At 45.9% G+C, this 14,113-nt stretch overlaps 1 protein-coding gene across 8 annotated transcripts in view; it reads left to right on the forward strand.

The window, feature by feature from the left end:
- Positions 1 to 14,113, forward strand: part of LOC137535707 (uncharacterized) — a 213,913-nt gene that overhangs the window by 160,139 nt on the left and 39,661 nt on the right. For all 8 annotated transcript variants that reach the window (XM_068257570.1, XM_068257572.1, XM_068257573.1 and 5 more), the window contains exons 5-7: positions 892 to 1,139; positions 3,028 to 3,188; positions 13,068 to 13,220. In XM_068257570.1, coding sequence (XP_068113671.1) covers positions 892 to 1,139; positions 3,028 to 3,188; positions 13,068 to 13,220 — 562 coding nt within the window. The remainder of the gene's footprint in view (positions 1 to 891; positions 1,140 to 3,027; positions 3,189 to 13,067; positions 13,221 to 14,113) is intronic.

Below are 14,113 nucleotides of genomic sequence, written 5' to 3' on the forward strand. Positions count from 1 at the left end.
TAGAAACTATTATGCCAGATTTTTTTTTTTTTTTTTTGCAGAAATTCACTGAATGGGTTTAACATGACATTTTAGTGTTGCATTTAGCTAGAAATCCGCGTCTGTGCTGAGGTTTAGATACAAATGTATCGATTTACAATGTAAATAAACAAACGCCTCTCTGAGAGAGCACAGAGGGCTTCCCAAGCAGGCTTTTCAAAGGTCTATTTGCATTCCAAACAAAGATACATTTGTATCTAAACCTCAGCACAGACGTGGATTTCTAGCTAAATGCAGAACTAAAATGTCATGTTTAACCCATTCAGTGAATTTCTGCTTAAAAAAAAAAATCTGGCACAATAGTTTATAAGCTGTAAGCAATCTTTTAAAGCAAAGTTGAAATGCTGGGTGTTAGACCACTTTAATGCGGCCCGTTGCGTTGCGCCGGAAATGCCCCGATCCATTGCTTGGCCAATGCAGGGGCAACACCGTATTACTGCCCGACTTCCACAGCAACACAGCAGCAGCGGAAGACATTGAAGTCAATGGGCGACACATAGATTTAAAAAATGTTGGCTGGGGTGCTAATGTGCGGAACAACGGAAATATGGCGTATAACCCTGGGAATCCCAATGAAGTACGGTACTTCCTGTCCAGCAGTGAGTAAGTCACTGCGCGAGAGGTGTGCGGGGGGCAGTTCTGTGCATATGACCCTGTCGGCCTACTCTGCCACAGGATCAAATATTTATTTTGTGCATTGCGGTGGGGCGGGGCATCGCAACGCACACTTCAAGTGTGAAACCAATCTGAGCTTTAACATTACACTCATTGTTTTGATGCAGAATTTTTCTTACTTTCAATAGCTTCTTTCTACCCTACTTATCTTCCTGTCTTAAACCATTTCTCTCTCAGCGGGGCCCTTATATCAAGAATACAGTGATGTAGCTTTGAATCAGGAGATCCAGAGGCAGAAGCCCTCTCCGGCAGAGGATAAGGATCCAGGGTCTCCACGGTTACGCCGGAGGCTTATGTCATCCCAGGATTCTTACTTGCAGCGTCTCTCCATCTCCTCCGCGGACTCTTTGTGGCAGGACCTCCCTAATGTCCGGGACAGTGTCACCTTTATGTCGATGACTCGAGATGAGCAGAAGCTGCAGGAGGTAAGGGCAGAATCCTGAACCGAGCCAGACAGCGCTCTCTAGGCCACTGTAGTCTCCATTTTGTATGCTGGCCAACATTTCTGAGAAATCTTACCTGTCTGTAGGAACTCACAGAATGATTAAGACACCTCGCGGGCTTCCTCATTGTATTTGCATTTAGTTCAAGGCTGTTTTTCTTGGATTCCGATGCAGGAAATTTTGGTAGTTCTGAAGGGAAGCTGTGACCTGTTTTCAGTAATTGGCTGTAAATGGTTGTGATGCAAGCCTGAAAGTAAATTTAGTCACAACTTTTCACTCTCTATGCTTTTCGTGCCATACAACCATGACAAGGCAACACAAATCTGTAAGAGGCTTGCATGTTTGGTCAAAGTATAAACAACAAAAAGTTAACCCCTGTTGAATGGGGATAGTTTTATTAAAAGTTGACTTCTTGGGAAGTGTTAGCCCATTTAAAGTTGTTGTTTTGTTTTTTTGTTTTTTTTAAACATTTTTGGGTTGTGTTTTCAATTTTTTTTTCTATACAAGCAAAAACGTTAATCACAACAGCTATATTATCATGCATGTATCCACAGGAGCAAGCACTGGCATTAAACGTTACCTAGGAACAGGGCCAGATTTGAGCCAAGGCCACATAGGCCATGGTCTAGGACACCACAGGATCAAGGGAGGAGGGTGGACAGAAAGCTATACTGAGGGGGAGGGGGTAAGGGTCATCAGGTTATCTATATGGAAGGAGTGAGGGTCATCTGGCTTCTAAAGGTGCGTACACACGCTCTATTTGCAGGGACGGGTTCGTCGGACCCTCCCGCTGGGCTGGCGTTCCAGCGATAGAGCGTGTGTGCAGACTGATCACACTGTTTCTGAACGATCCACTCAGCGGATCGCTCAGAAACAGCCTTATCAGTCTGCAGACAAACTGTACACACGCTCTACCATCGCTGGAACGCCCACCCAGTGGGAAGGTCCGACGAACCCATCCCTGCAAATAGAGCGTGTGTACGCACCTTAATACTAGAGGGATGGTGGGAGGGGTCATCAGGTTATCTAAACTGTAAACTGGAGGAGGGGAGGGTCATCTGGCTAACTATACTGAAGGGAGGCATCTGCTGACAATGTCCTTGGGACTTGGGTGGTAAAGAGTACAAATCCAGCCCTGCCTCGGAAACGCCACACCACTAGCCTCAGTATATGCTACTCAACTGTGAATAATTAATAAGGTCTTAATATGTGGTCTATATTGTAGGCTGTGTAAATGATACATGTAGGGCGTTTAATTTTGTACAAATCAATTTGCAGTTGAACTTGAGCAGCATATCCTGGCTATTGGCATGTGGTGTTTTCTAGATTAGTGTTGTGCATCCATACTTCTGGTTAAACCACCCTAGCAGGTTCACCTGAGATGATTGACCAGAGCGGTCTTTGGGTCATAGGACATGGCCCTCACATACATTTTCCTCCCAGAACATTTGGTGGTTGCCTATCAGCATCCTATACTGCAGTAGACTATACAACAACCGTAAGGTCTTGCTTTGCCAACAGGGAGATGGCCTTGGTTGGAGGGATAAGTAAGAAGGCATACTGTTGTAAAACACATCTATAATGGCAGAGGGACTGAAAATGGAGATCATTAGCCAAACTCTCATTTAAGTGTCAGCGAGACATTTCTGTAGAATATGCAGCTCTAGCGTTAGCTATTTTTGGCAAATGCTTATTAAATGTAATAATAACATGAACTGAAGTAGCCAAACAGGTTATTTCAAAAGTACTGGGTCATTTTTCATTCAGCCTAAAGATGTATCCGTATCCTAGCTTCAGTATTTTGGAACATTCTCTGGAGGGCCTCTGACCTTCTCAACCCTTTGATGTTTTTTTTTTTTCCTGCTCTCAGGCTAAATTTGAGCTTATTATGTCGGAGGCTCTCTACTTGCGCAGTTTAAACATAGCGGTGGACCATTTTCAACACAGTACAGAACTGCAGGAGCTTCTGGGTACTCAGAATCGACAGTGGCTCTTCTCCCGTCTCTCCGAGGTCCGAGACGCCAGCAATGAGTGAGTTGTCCTCCTACTGTCCTATTTATCAATGATCATTCAAGGTAAAGAAAAGAGTTTCGACTCTTAATGGTTACCTGTAACATCCAGGTTTCTGTAAAATGAGGAGCCCAATGGTTCAATGGTTCATTATTGCTGGATAAGTGGATATATTGGTGTGTGTGTGTCGAAATTCAAATAGCTGATGCATTCCACGTAACTCCACTACTTCGTAGCTAACATCACTACCCAGGGCTGCTGGTACAGATGTTAGTCGCTCTACTTTATAGTTCTGAGGACACAAGGTCTTCACAGCTATGGACCCTGAAGGGTATGGGCGAGTCTAGGAAACGCTGGTGGAGCAGCTCTTGATGAATTCCCATCAACTATATACTATTGTTTAGGTAAAAGGTATGTTGTGCATGCATAAATAATTTTTCCATTAAACTTGGTATGTCCTTCTGAGGGTGCATACAAACGTCCAATTTTGATTGACCAATTTTATCACTTTCATCTAGTATAAACGTTTATCCCCACAATTTGTTTTTAGTACTGTATTCAAAAGCTGTTGGCCCTGATACTCCATGAAGGTGGTAAAATTGGCTAGTGATTTGCCAATCAGAATTGGATGTGTGTATGCACCTTAACTCCTTCCCGACCGCCTAACGTTGGGAAAGTGGCTCCCCCAGGGCTGTTTAACGCCGATTGGCGTCAAGTCCTGGGGGAGTGCTTTGCAGGGGATCGTGCGTGCCGATGCGCGCGCATCCCAGCTTGAGTGACGGAGCTCCACTCTGTCAACAGTCTGTCAGCGGCGATCGTCGTTGGCAGACTAAAGAGAAAAGACACAGACATTTATTTTCATTGTAAAGCGCTGCGATCACAGCAGCGATGTACTGAAGACAGCCCTGTGACTTGGCTGTTCCCTGGAAGTGGCTCCAGTCGTGATCCCCTCTCATAAGCTGATGCCTATGAGAGAGGACCGCCCTGATTGGCTGTTGGGGGAGGGAGGGGGAAAAGAAAAAAAAATAGACCGCTTTATTAAAAATAAAATCACAAATACATAAATAATAATAAAATAAAAAAATAATAATCTTGCAGCAGCAATCGGAGCCCACCACCCGAAAGCTCTGTTGGTGGACAGGAAAGCCTAGCTCCTAACTGTCCCTCTTTGGGAGCCCTGTCCATCTGTCCCTCTTTCCTCCTCATTTGTCCCTCTTTCAGGACTTTGTCCCTCTTTATATGTAAATTTATATATTTCTCTACTAAAAAATGCTAGACTCTAAACTTTATTCTAATCTTTTAAATTGATATATTGCTAATTTTAAAATGTTAATATGAAGGAAAATGAACCAGGATAGAAAGGACCAGTGTGGTTTGAATTATAAGACAACATATTTTTTTTATGAAATCTTTATGGATTGCATGACTAAGGGTGTGACGGGGGCGTGATCAGGGGTGTAGCAGGTCGTGGCTTAAGTGTCCCTTTTTCTCATCTCAAAAAGTTGGGCGATATGGGAAAGGCAGGGGGGGATTCATCTGTGTGCTAAGTTGTATGGCTCTGCAGCAAGCTATTAAATTGCAGAGCACTGAATTGTGAAAAATACCCTGGTCACTAGGGGGGTGTAATGTAAGGCGGTCGTCAAGTGATTAAAGCGGATCTGAGATGAAAAACTAACTATGACAAGTAACTTGTCTATACATCTTATTTAAAGTTTAGATAGTTTACACAGCAAATCTAGCTGCAAACAGCTTAAACAGTTTAAGATTATTTGTTCCTGTGATACGAGGGCAGCCATGTTCTGCAAAAAACTGCGCAAAAGGTGGATCAGCGCAACACCAGGCCGCCTCCGAATGGCCTCCATCAGAGATGCGCTGAGCCCCCCCAGGAACTACAAACGCACCTTGAACCCAAACAGAAGCTCTGCATATACACCAAAAGCATGTAGACAGGTCATGTGTATGCTCGGTGTGTATTCGACCCCACAAGTGGGGCTTGCACTCTTTTGCAGGTAGGCACTAGTCTGTTTTTAAGTAGCGCTGCTCATTTCCTTGCTATGCAGCCATGTTCTGTTTGTCACAGTACACAGGCAAGCTGATAGCATCTCCTGCCCTCAGCTCAGTCCCTTCTCCCCCTCCCTCCTCCCCTCTGCCTCTGCAATCTCTGGCTAGTAACCTCCTCCTCCTCCTGCCCAAACTGAGCTCCCATAAGCCCTTGCTACATGAGTCTGAGAATGCCAAGGCACTCTGAAGCTGTGGGCGAGGCTTGTTTAGTTTATAGGGAATTAGGGTATTAAAACAAAACAAAAAAAAGTATTGGGCTTGAGGAATGCCCTATAAACTATACGAAAGGAACACAATCCTGCAATGTGTATTATAAGCTCATCTCGGATCCACTTTAAGAAGGTACGACAAGACTCTTCTTACCTAAGCAATAGTTTATAGTTGATGGTAATTCATCAAGGGCACCTCCACCAGTGTTTCCTAAACAATCAAGGTAAAGGTTTGTACTGCTTTGTGCATAGATTCTTCTACCACTCTCCAGAGTAGGTCACTGAATATATTTAGATCATTTTAATCTTTTTTCTTCACCTATGCAATAGTGATTCAAAGGCCGCTTTGCACACCTAATGGTGAGGTCACACAAGGGCGTAACTAGAAGTCACTGGGCCCCCCTGCAAGAATTTCGATGCCCCCCGTGTGCCCCCTCAGGGCTGTTTTGGGGGGGGGGGCAGGAGGTGTCGCAACATGAGGGGAGAGCATGGCCGCACATCGGCGGGGAGCAGGGGCGCCGCGAGGCATAAAGCGAACCAAGCGGTCGCTTGGGGCCGCAAGATCGTAGGGGCCTCGGCGGCTCAGTGACGTCGGAGTGACGTCACTGTTTTCCCGCAGCCCTGCGGGGCTGGCAGAGCAGAGTAGGGCAGGGCTACGGGAAGATGGCCGCCACCGAAGCCCTGCTCTGGAGACCATGCCTCCAGTACAGGGCTTCGGGTGGCCATCTTCCCGTAGCCCTGATTCAATCAGCGCGGGAGATTGGAGGAGGGAGGGAGCTGCGTGGGAACTGCGCGCCTGAGGAGCCGGCCAGGAGAGGAGACGGCCAGGAGCAGGGGCGCCGCGAGGCATAAAGCGAACCAAGCGGTCGCTTGGGGCCTCAAGATCGTAGGGGCCTCGGCGGCTCATTGACGTCGGCGTGACGTCACTGTTTTCCCGCAGCCCCGCGGGGCTGGCAGAGCAGAGTAGGGTAGGGCTACGGGAAGATGGCCGCCGCCGAAGCCCTGCTCTGGAGACTATGCCTCCAGTACAGGGCTTCGGGTGGCCATCTTCCCGTAGCCCTGATTCAATCAGCGCGGGAGATTGAAGGAGGGAGGGAGCTCCGTGGGAACTGCGCGCCTGAGGAGACGGCCAGAAGAGGAGACGGGGAGAGAAGACTTCTGCCAGTGCCAGGTGAGTAAATTCTTTTCTTTTTGCAGCTCTGAAAATGTGCCCTAATTGCGTTTTGATATCTGCTGAACTGTTCCCTAATTGTGTTTGATTTCTGCTGAACTGTGCCCTAATTGTGTTTGATTTCTGCTGAACTGTTCCCTAATTGCGTTTGATATCTGCTGAAAATGTGCCCTAATTGCGTTTGATATCTGCTGAAAATGTGCCCTAATTGCGTTTGATTTCTGCTGAACTGTGCCCTAATTGCATTTGATTTCTGCTAAAAATGTGCCCAAATTGCGTTTGATTTCTGCTGAAAATGTGCCCTAATTTCGTTTGATTTCTGCTGAAAATGTGCCCAAATTGCGTTTGATTTCTGCTGAAATGTGGCCTAAATTCTGTTTTTCTGTTGAAATGTTGCACAAATTGCGTTTGTTTTTTGCTGAAATGTTGCACAAATTGCGTTTTTATTTTCTGGTGTCTGGGGTAACTGTTGCTGCATTTTTTATTTAATGGTCATAGTTGGCTATATTTGCTGTGCTACGGTTAAGCTCCGCCCAAACAATGTCATGGCCAAATCCATCTTTCGGCGCGGCGCGCTGCGCGCGTCTCAATCACCCCCACATCCATTTTCCCAGCAAACAGCCCCGCCCCAATCTGCCCTCCAGCTCCACCCACATGTCATGGTCATGCCCAATTATGCGGGATAGCCACACCCATTTTTCGCCTAGGGCCACTTCCTACAGTCCGCTTGGGGCCACAAAAACCTTAGCTGCACCCCTGGCGGGGAGATGGGACAGTCCTGTTTCCCCCCGTAGCCCCCCCCCCCCCCCCTCACCTCGGGCTCTCCTGTCAGCTCCTCCTGCAATTATCAGTGGCGGCAGCAGGCAGGACACATACGTCAAGCAAAAAAACAATACGGGAGCACCATCCCCTATACTCAATATGCCACTATATATATATATATATATATATATAGTGGGTCTGTAAGGTGCAGAACGGTCAAAAATACACAGACGACATACCATGAGCACAAAGCAATGACCTCAAAGAAACCGCACCAAAACAGCATATATCAATGAACAATAGACCATCCTTTATTGAAATACAAACATTAAAAACCATTAAAACATGGTGGGGGGGATGTATAAACCCAAAATATCGGAGAACCGGAGGAAATACAAAGTGCTAGTGTCAATCATAGTGATCCTCAAAATAGTATAAATATAGCACTAAACGTGCATCGATTCTTGTGACACATGCAAAAACCAACATTGATTAATATTACATGTGCAAATGGCATCAATAAATAATTCAAATTCACAAATAGAGTAAAAAAGAGAAAAGGGAGATCTTACCAAGCAGAGGGAAACCCCTGAGGTAGAATGTAAAACCAGATTAGAAACAGAAAACAATCACATAGTGATCACAGTGTTAGAGCAATACAGTGAAGTCAGTTAAGTGGAAATTGTAGACTATATAAGGATGAGAAAATTAAGTGAGGTCAACAAACAAGTGGATAGGATCCTACCGGTAGTGTCTCCACGGGTCCCCACCGCCGCTATCGCGATTCGCCACGTATAGCGTGGCTTTTTCAAAGCTTTGAAAATGGTTTTTAATGTTTGTATTTCAATGAAGGATGGTATATTGTTCATTGATATATGCTGTTTTGGTGCGGTTTCTTTGAGGTCATTGCTTTGTGCTCATGATATGTAGGCAGGACACATACCTCCATTCACCGCCTGTGGTTCCAATCTCTAGTGCTTCACACTACTTCCTGTTTAAACATGTAGGGGGCTGCATCCCCTAGTGTTATGCTCCTGAGGTCTCACAATCCAGGTCTGGTGTTGGACATGTATGTCTTCAGACACAAACCAACAACATTTAGACAGCAGGGAGAGGTGACAGCGCTTCCCAAAGTGCGCTGCATCTGAATGACTACCAGCGTAGGTGTGCAGAACCTAATTATAAGCAGAGTTACAGAGCACCCAGCAAGCTTATGGTGAAGCAGAACTCCTAGAAGTGTATAAGGGGCTACAATAGACCAAAAAGACCTCTTACCAAAATACTAAGTTAATTATAGGCAGGATACACATCTTGAATTCAAAACAGACACACCAAATTGACATTAAAGGACTTACGAGGCCAAATGGGAAAAAAATAATAATTCTGTACCTGCCTACTCAAAAACGGCCGCCAGAGGTTTCCGCGGCTGCGCAGTCCGCATAGACACAAATGTGGCTGCGCAGCTCTAGGGCCTACACCCCCTCCCCACCGATCCACGCACAGGAGACGGCCTGTAGCGTGGATCGGGGGGGTGGCCCTAGAGCTGCGCAGCCGCACTTGCGTCTATGCGCACTGCGCAGCCGCGGCAACCTCCGGCGGCCATTTTTGAGGAGGCATGCGAGCCCGCCCCGGGCTGTGGGGTTGGGAGCCGGCCCGGGATGACATTGAGCAGCGGAGACCCGGCGGAACTACACAGAGGGCGCAGATCCAACTTCTTTGTAATAAACACCAATTGATTGTTACTACTACTGACTATTATTATTATTATTATGTTTTAGTATTTTTATAGCGCCAACAGGGCCGGATTTACCATAAGGCACTATAGGCACGTGTCTACAGGCGCCTGATGATGGAAAGGCGGCTCACTCCCTTCCCAGAGCGTCAGCGCTCCTTCCCTATGAAGAGTCCCAAGTGGAGCATAAATGAGGTTACTCACCCAGCATTCTACTAACCAGATATCCCTTCAGTTGGGGCACCTCTAGCTACCTAATACTGGGGGCACCTCTAGATACTTAGTATTAAGTAGCCGGAGGTACACTGTGGCTACCGACAACTGGCAAGGGAAGTAAGGGAGAAGTGACAGCTGGGACAGCCAGCACACTTGCTATGCAGTTCGGAGGAGGGTTTGTAGGTTCGTGGAGGGCGAGGTTTAGGGTGCCAGGACATCTGTGCCTATAGGCTCATGTGATGTAAATCCGGGTCTGAGCGCCGTCGTCTTCCGCATCGCTGTACAGAGTATATGGTCTTGTCACTAACGACTAACTGTCCCTCAGAGGGGCTCACCATCTACGGTAAACCCTACCACAGTCCTATGTCTATGTATGTATCATGTAGTGCATGGATCATAGTCTAGGGCCAATTTAGGGGAAGCCAATTATCTGTATGTTTTGGGGATCTGGGAGGAAACCAGAGTACCCGGAAGAAACCCACACAGACACCGGGAGAACTTCCAAACTCTAAACCAGGTGTTGCTCTGTCTGGGACTTCATACGGAGGCCCAACCATGCAAGGCGAGAGCACTAACCACTACGCCACCGTGCTGCCTACTGATGTATTTTTCCATATTAGAAATGATCAAACTTTTTCCCAGCATGGACCCTGGATGTACATTTCCTCTTGGTAATAATGGCAGAGCAGAAGAAATGGGATATGATGTATTCCATGGACTGCGGTGGCGTGATTGGTGTGATTGCTGAAACCACATGATGATCCCAAACACTTCATTAAGATAATATGGCTTTGACCCGGTTTATACCGAGCCCAGCCCATTCATTAGAGCAATGACAGGCGGCCGATGACTCACCTGACCTGATTCCAGCTCCTGAGCTTTTCAAATTAATATTACACCGATCAGCAGGAGGAAATGTGGAGGCTACCATACAAGGGTGTAACTAGAGGGGAGCCCAACTACTAACCTGCCCTTCCACCAGTAAACCCTGCCAGAGTTTGCGAATCCCATAGCCGCGCATGACACGGCTGATGGGATTCGTCTGTGTAGCCGCAGACCTGGAAGTGCCGCCGCACGTCTTGCTGACGCGTGCGGCTCAAGTGGAAACGGCATCTAACCTCTTCAGAAATGTATACATTTCCTGTCTGTAATCTGCTCCTGTGTCTCTGTAGTACATTAACTCCCCTGAAATGAGCGTACAGATCAGGTGTTCCCACTTAATTGATCTGCATAGGAGTTCCAGTTGAGAAACTTTGAATTTTCTGAAGGAGATCTGAAATGGTAGTCTCCATACTTCCCTCATGACAGGCTCTCTTTAAAGGAAACCCGAGATGAGAGGGATATGGAAGCTGCCATATTTATTTTCTAGTTAACAATGTCAGTTGCCTGGCAGCCCTGTTGATCTCCAGGCAAAAGTAGTGTCTGAGTCAAAACCCTGAAACGAACATATGGCTAAACCAGTAAAACCTGCGTCAGAGTACCTGATCTGCTGCATGCTTGTTCAGGGTCACGGCTAAAAGTTTTAGAGGCAGAGGATCTGGAGGACTGCAAGGCAACTGATATTGTTAAAAAAGGAAATCAATATGGCAGCCTCCATAGCCCTCTCACCTTGGGTCCCTTTAAAGTAGCGACGCTACCTTCCTTTTCTTTTATAGTTTTAAAAACTGAAGTCGGCTTCCTTTTTATATAGCACAACCAGGCCCTGCCCACCCATGACGCGAAGTGAGGCGTTTTCCTCTTGTGGAAGTATTTGGGGGTGGCGCCCGCCTGGCCGTAGGGGGAGGGGGCTGCCATGAGAACAGCTAGAAGGGGGTAGCAGCCAAGAAGGGGGGGGGGCAGCAGTGGGGAGGGGGGTTAAAAACCTCACCTGGATCCCCCCGTTCATGCTCCCCCTCCAGATAGTACACCAGCGTGGCAGCGGGCGGGGGAAGGATTGCTCACCTCTTCCTTCCGCGATCCAGGCGTCAGATGGCTGCGTGCGTGTCACAGTTCTCCTCTGTCTTCAGAGGTACGCAGACGGGTGTGGAAATGGAGGACATAGCCTGCCAGAGGATGAAATTAAAGGTCTGTATTCCATTACACATCACTTTTTGGTCTTGGATGTCCTATACCACCTCTAGATATACACCTTAAAGGAACACTATTAATTAACATGTTTTTTTTCAATTGAGATAGGAAATGTTTAGGAAGTGCTGCAAAGTGCTGGTGTATAAATTTCACTGCTTATCTTTTTGTTTACTGTTATCTAATCCCTTTCACATTTTTCAGACTGCAGTCTGCTGAAATTCTGACGCAGACTCAGACATGAGGGGACAGGGAAAATTCCTGAATGTGCAGATAGCTCAGTCAGAGATAGGCAGAGCTTTCTCTCACAGAGATCAGAGGAAATGTATCTTATATGCAACATAAATATTAGTAAGTGTGTGTGACCTGATACCTGTTTTCATATGAATTGCTTCAATATTACACTGTCCTTAGCATGTCAGACTGCAGAGATTGATACAGATTCATACCTCTGTGTGTAGATTTTAGCTATGTCTGGAATGTCTCATTTGCAATGAATGACATATTTTGCCTCTGATATTTAACAGTAGGAAAATGTTTATACAGCTACATTATTTGTATGTTGTCATTTTAGAACACTTGGGTATTGATAGTGTTCCTTTAAATACTGAAACAGTAACAAAAGGCGCATGTGGCTAGTAGACTAGTTAGATGCCACCATAGATGCCAATAAAAAATAACCGGGAATTGGGCACCGAAGCAGAAATTTAGGCGCTCTATAAATAGCGGGCGCTACCACGGGTGCCCAAATTCCGAGATTCTTTTTGCCGCAGATGCGATAATTGCATGGCACTGTAGCTAGTGGGGGGGAGGGGGGTTCAGCAATAGGTTAGTGTGTGTGTGTGTGTGGGGGGGGGGGGGGCAGGGGGTTGGGCATTAGGGTGTGTGTGTGTGGTGTTAGGTAGGTGGTGATGGTGGGGGGGAGGGGGGGTTAAGTTAGGCATCAGGGGACAGGGTTTTGTGTGGGAGTAGGACTAGGCTTGGCCAAAGTAAAATATCTGTATTTAATATCAAGATTTTACAATATGTATTATTGGGGGCCGAATTTTGAGGCTTTATTTACCGTGCGCCTTACATATTGCCCCACCTCTTTGGTTAGATCCATTTCTTTAGATTGTAAGCTCACAAAGGCAGTGTTATCTCCCCTTAGTTCCTTGTAACTTGTTGAACATTTTATGTTACATGCAGAGGCGGGACAAGGTCCTCCAGCACCCAAGGCTGAGACACCAAAGTGCGCCCCTCCATCCCTCCCACCCCAGCCGTCACATACTGATTGCTATTAGACTAAGAGCTGCCCCAGGGCCCCCAACCCCTAGCTATCTGGCTTGCAGTCACTGCCATGTATCCCCTTTCCTTTTTTCTCTATGCTTCAAACACAATAGGGGAATGATAGCTGAGTGAGTTGTGCGCCCCTTCCTACACTGCGCCCTGAGGCTGGTGCCTCTCTCGCCTCTGCCTCGGCCTGGCCCTGGTTACATGTTATGTACATGTTAGTCACAGTGACGTTACCTTTCTTTGTATTTTTTTTATGTACCTTTGCTTTCTTTTTCCATCTGTTTGTTGCTATATGAATAATAATGCTTTTTTCCCCCCACCTAGTCCTGAGTTTTGTTTTCTTCTTAGCTAGAATAAGTTTAAACTTTTAGAGCTTGCAAATCTTTTAATAATAATTCTGCCTTTTTCAGCTTCTTGTTTGATCTGGAAGAAGAGTTCGAGAACAACATGTATAATTTCCAGGTTTGTGACGTGGTCCTAAGCCACGAGCCGAATTTCCGCAAAGTGTACCTGCCGTACGTCACCAACCAGACTTACCAGGACAGGACCTTCCAGAGGCTGATGTAAGGAGACAGACTATGCAATGGATGTTACTCTTCACTTAAAAGCAAGACGTTTCGAATCAGGATAATACAGTTTATTGGCTAACTTAGAGAAATAAGAGTAAGCTTTCGGCTTTTGAGCCTTCATCAGTCTGACATAGGCCCGAAAGCTTACTCTTATTGTCCAGTAAATGGTATCATCCTGATTCAAAACTTCTTGCTTTTACCGATGGCTAACACAGTACAATATTCTACTGATTCTGCACTTAATGACAAAGGCTCCATTGTGGATTTTCCAAGCCAGACATGGGTCAATGCAACTTCTAGCAGAAATTTGGGGACCAATTGAAGAGGAACTGTAATGTCCTATTGTAGAATACAGTAAATTATTTAGGATACTCACTTTTAAGTTTGATATCCTGGTTTCAATCAGCATCAGTCCTTCCTATAGCCAAACCCGGATCATCCACAGGACAATTCTTAGCAGTAGAGCCTGGAGACGGTAGCCCCCACCAATCTTATAAAAACTAAACAAAAAACAGATGACCATCAGTGGAGGCAAAAACTGCTATCTTGCCTAGAGCCCCATTTAATCTTAATCTATTTCTGCCTTTAGCTCTATATCGCTTTACCTTGACCCTTCCACTAAGGTTTAGCCTAGGCCTAGGTTTAGCCTATTATGTGGAATTCTCACCTCTCCCCCTGAGCATTCTGGAAAACCTGACCAGAGATCTTTTAACGCTCAGTAAATGTACATTCTATAGAAATCACCGACCAATATTAATCTGTTAAATTTCAGCATGTAAATCAGGGAGAGGAAAGATTTTACAATGGGCAAACCTGGACTAAATTTATAAATGAATATTGTAAAAAAACAAAACAAAAAAAAACAATTTTATCCATTGTTATTTTGA

The sequence above is a fragment of the Hyperolius riggenbachi genome, chromosome 10 (genome assembly GCF_040937935.1).
Source record: "Hyperolius riggenbachi isolate aHypRig1 chromosome 10, aHypRig1.pri, whole genome shotgun sequence".
Lineage (NCBI taxonomy): Eukaryota > Metazoa > Chordata > Amphibia > Anura > Hyperoliidae > Hyperolius > Hyperolius riggenbachi.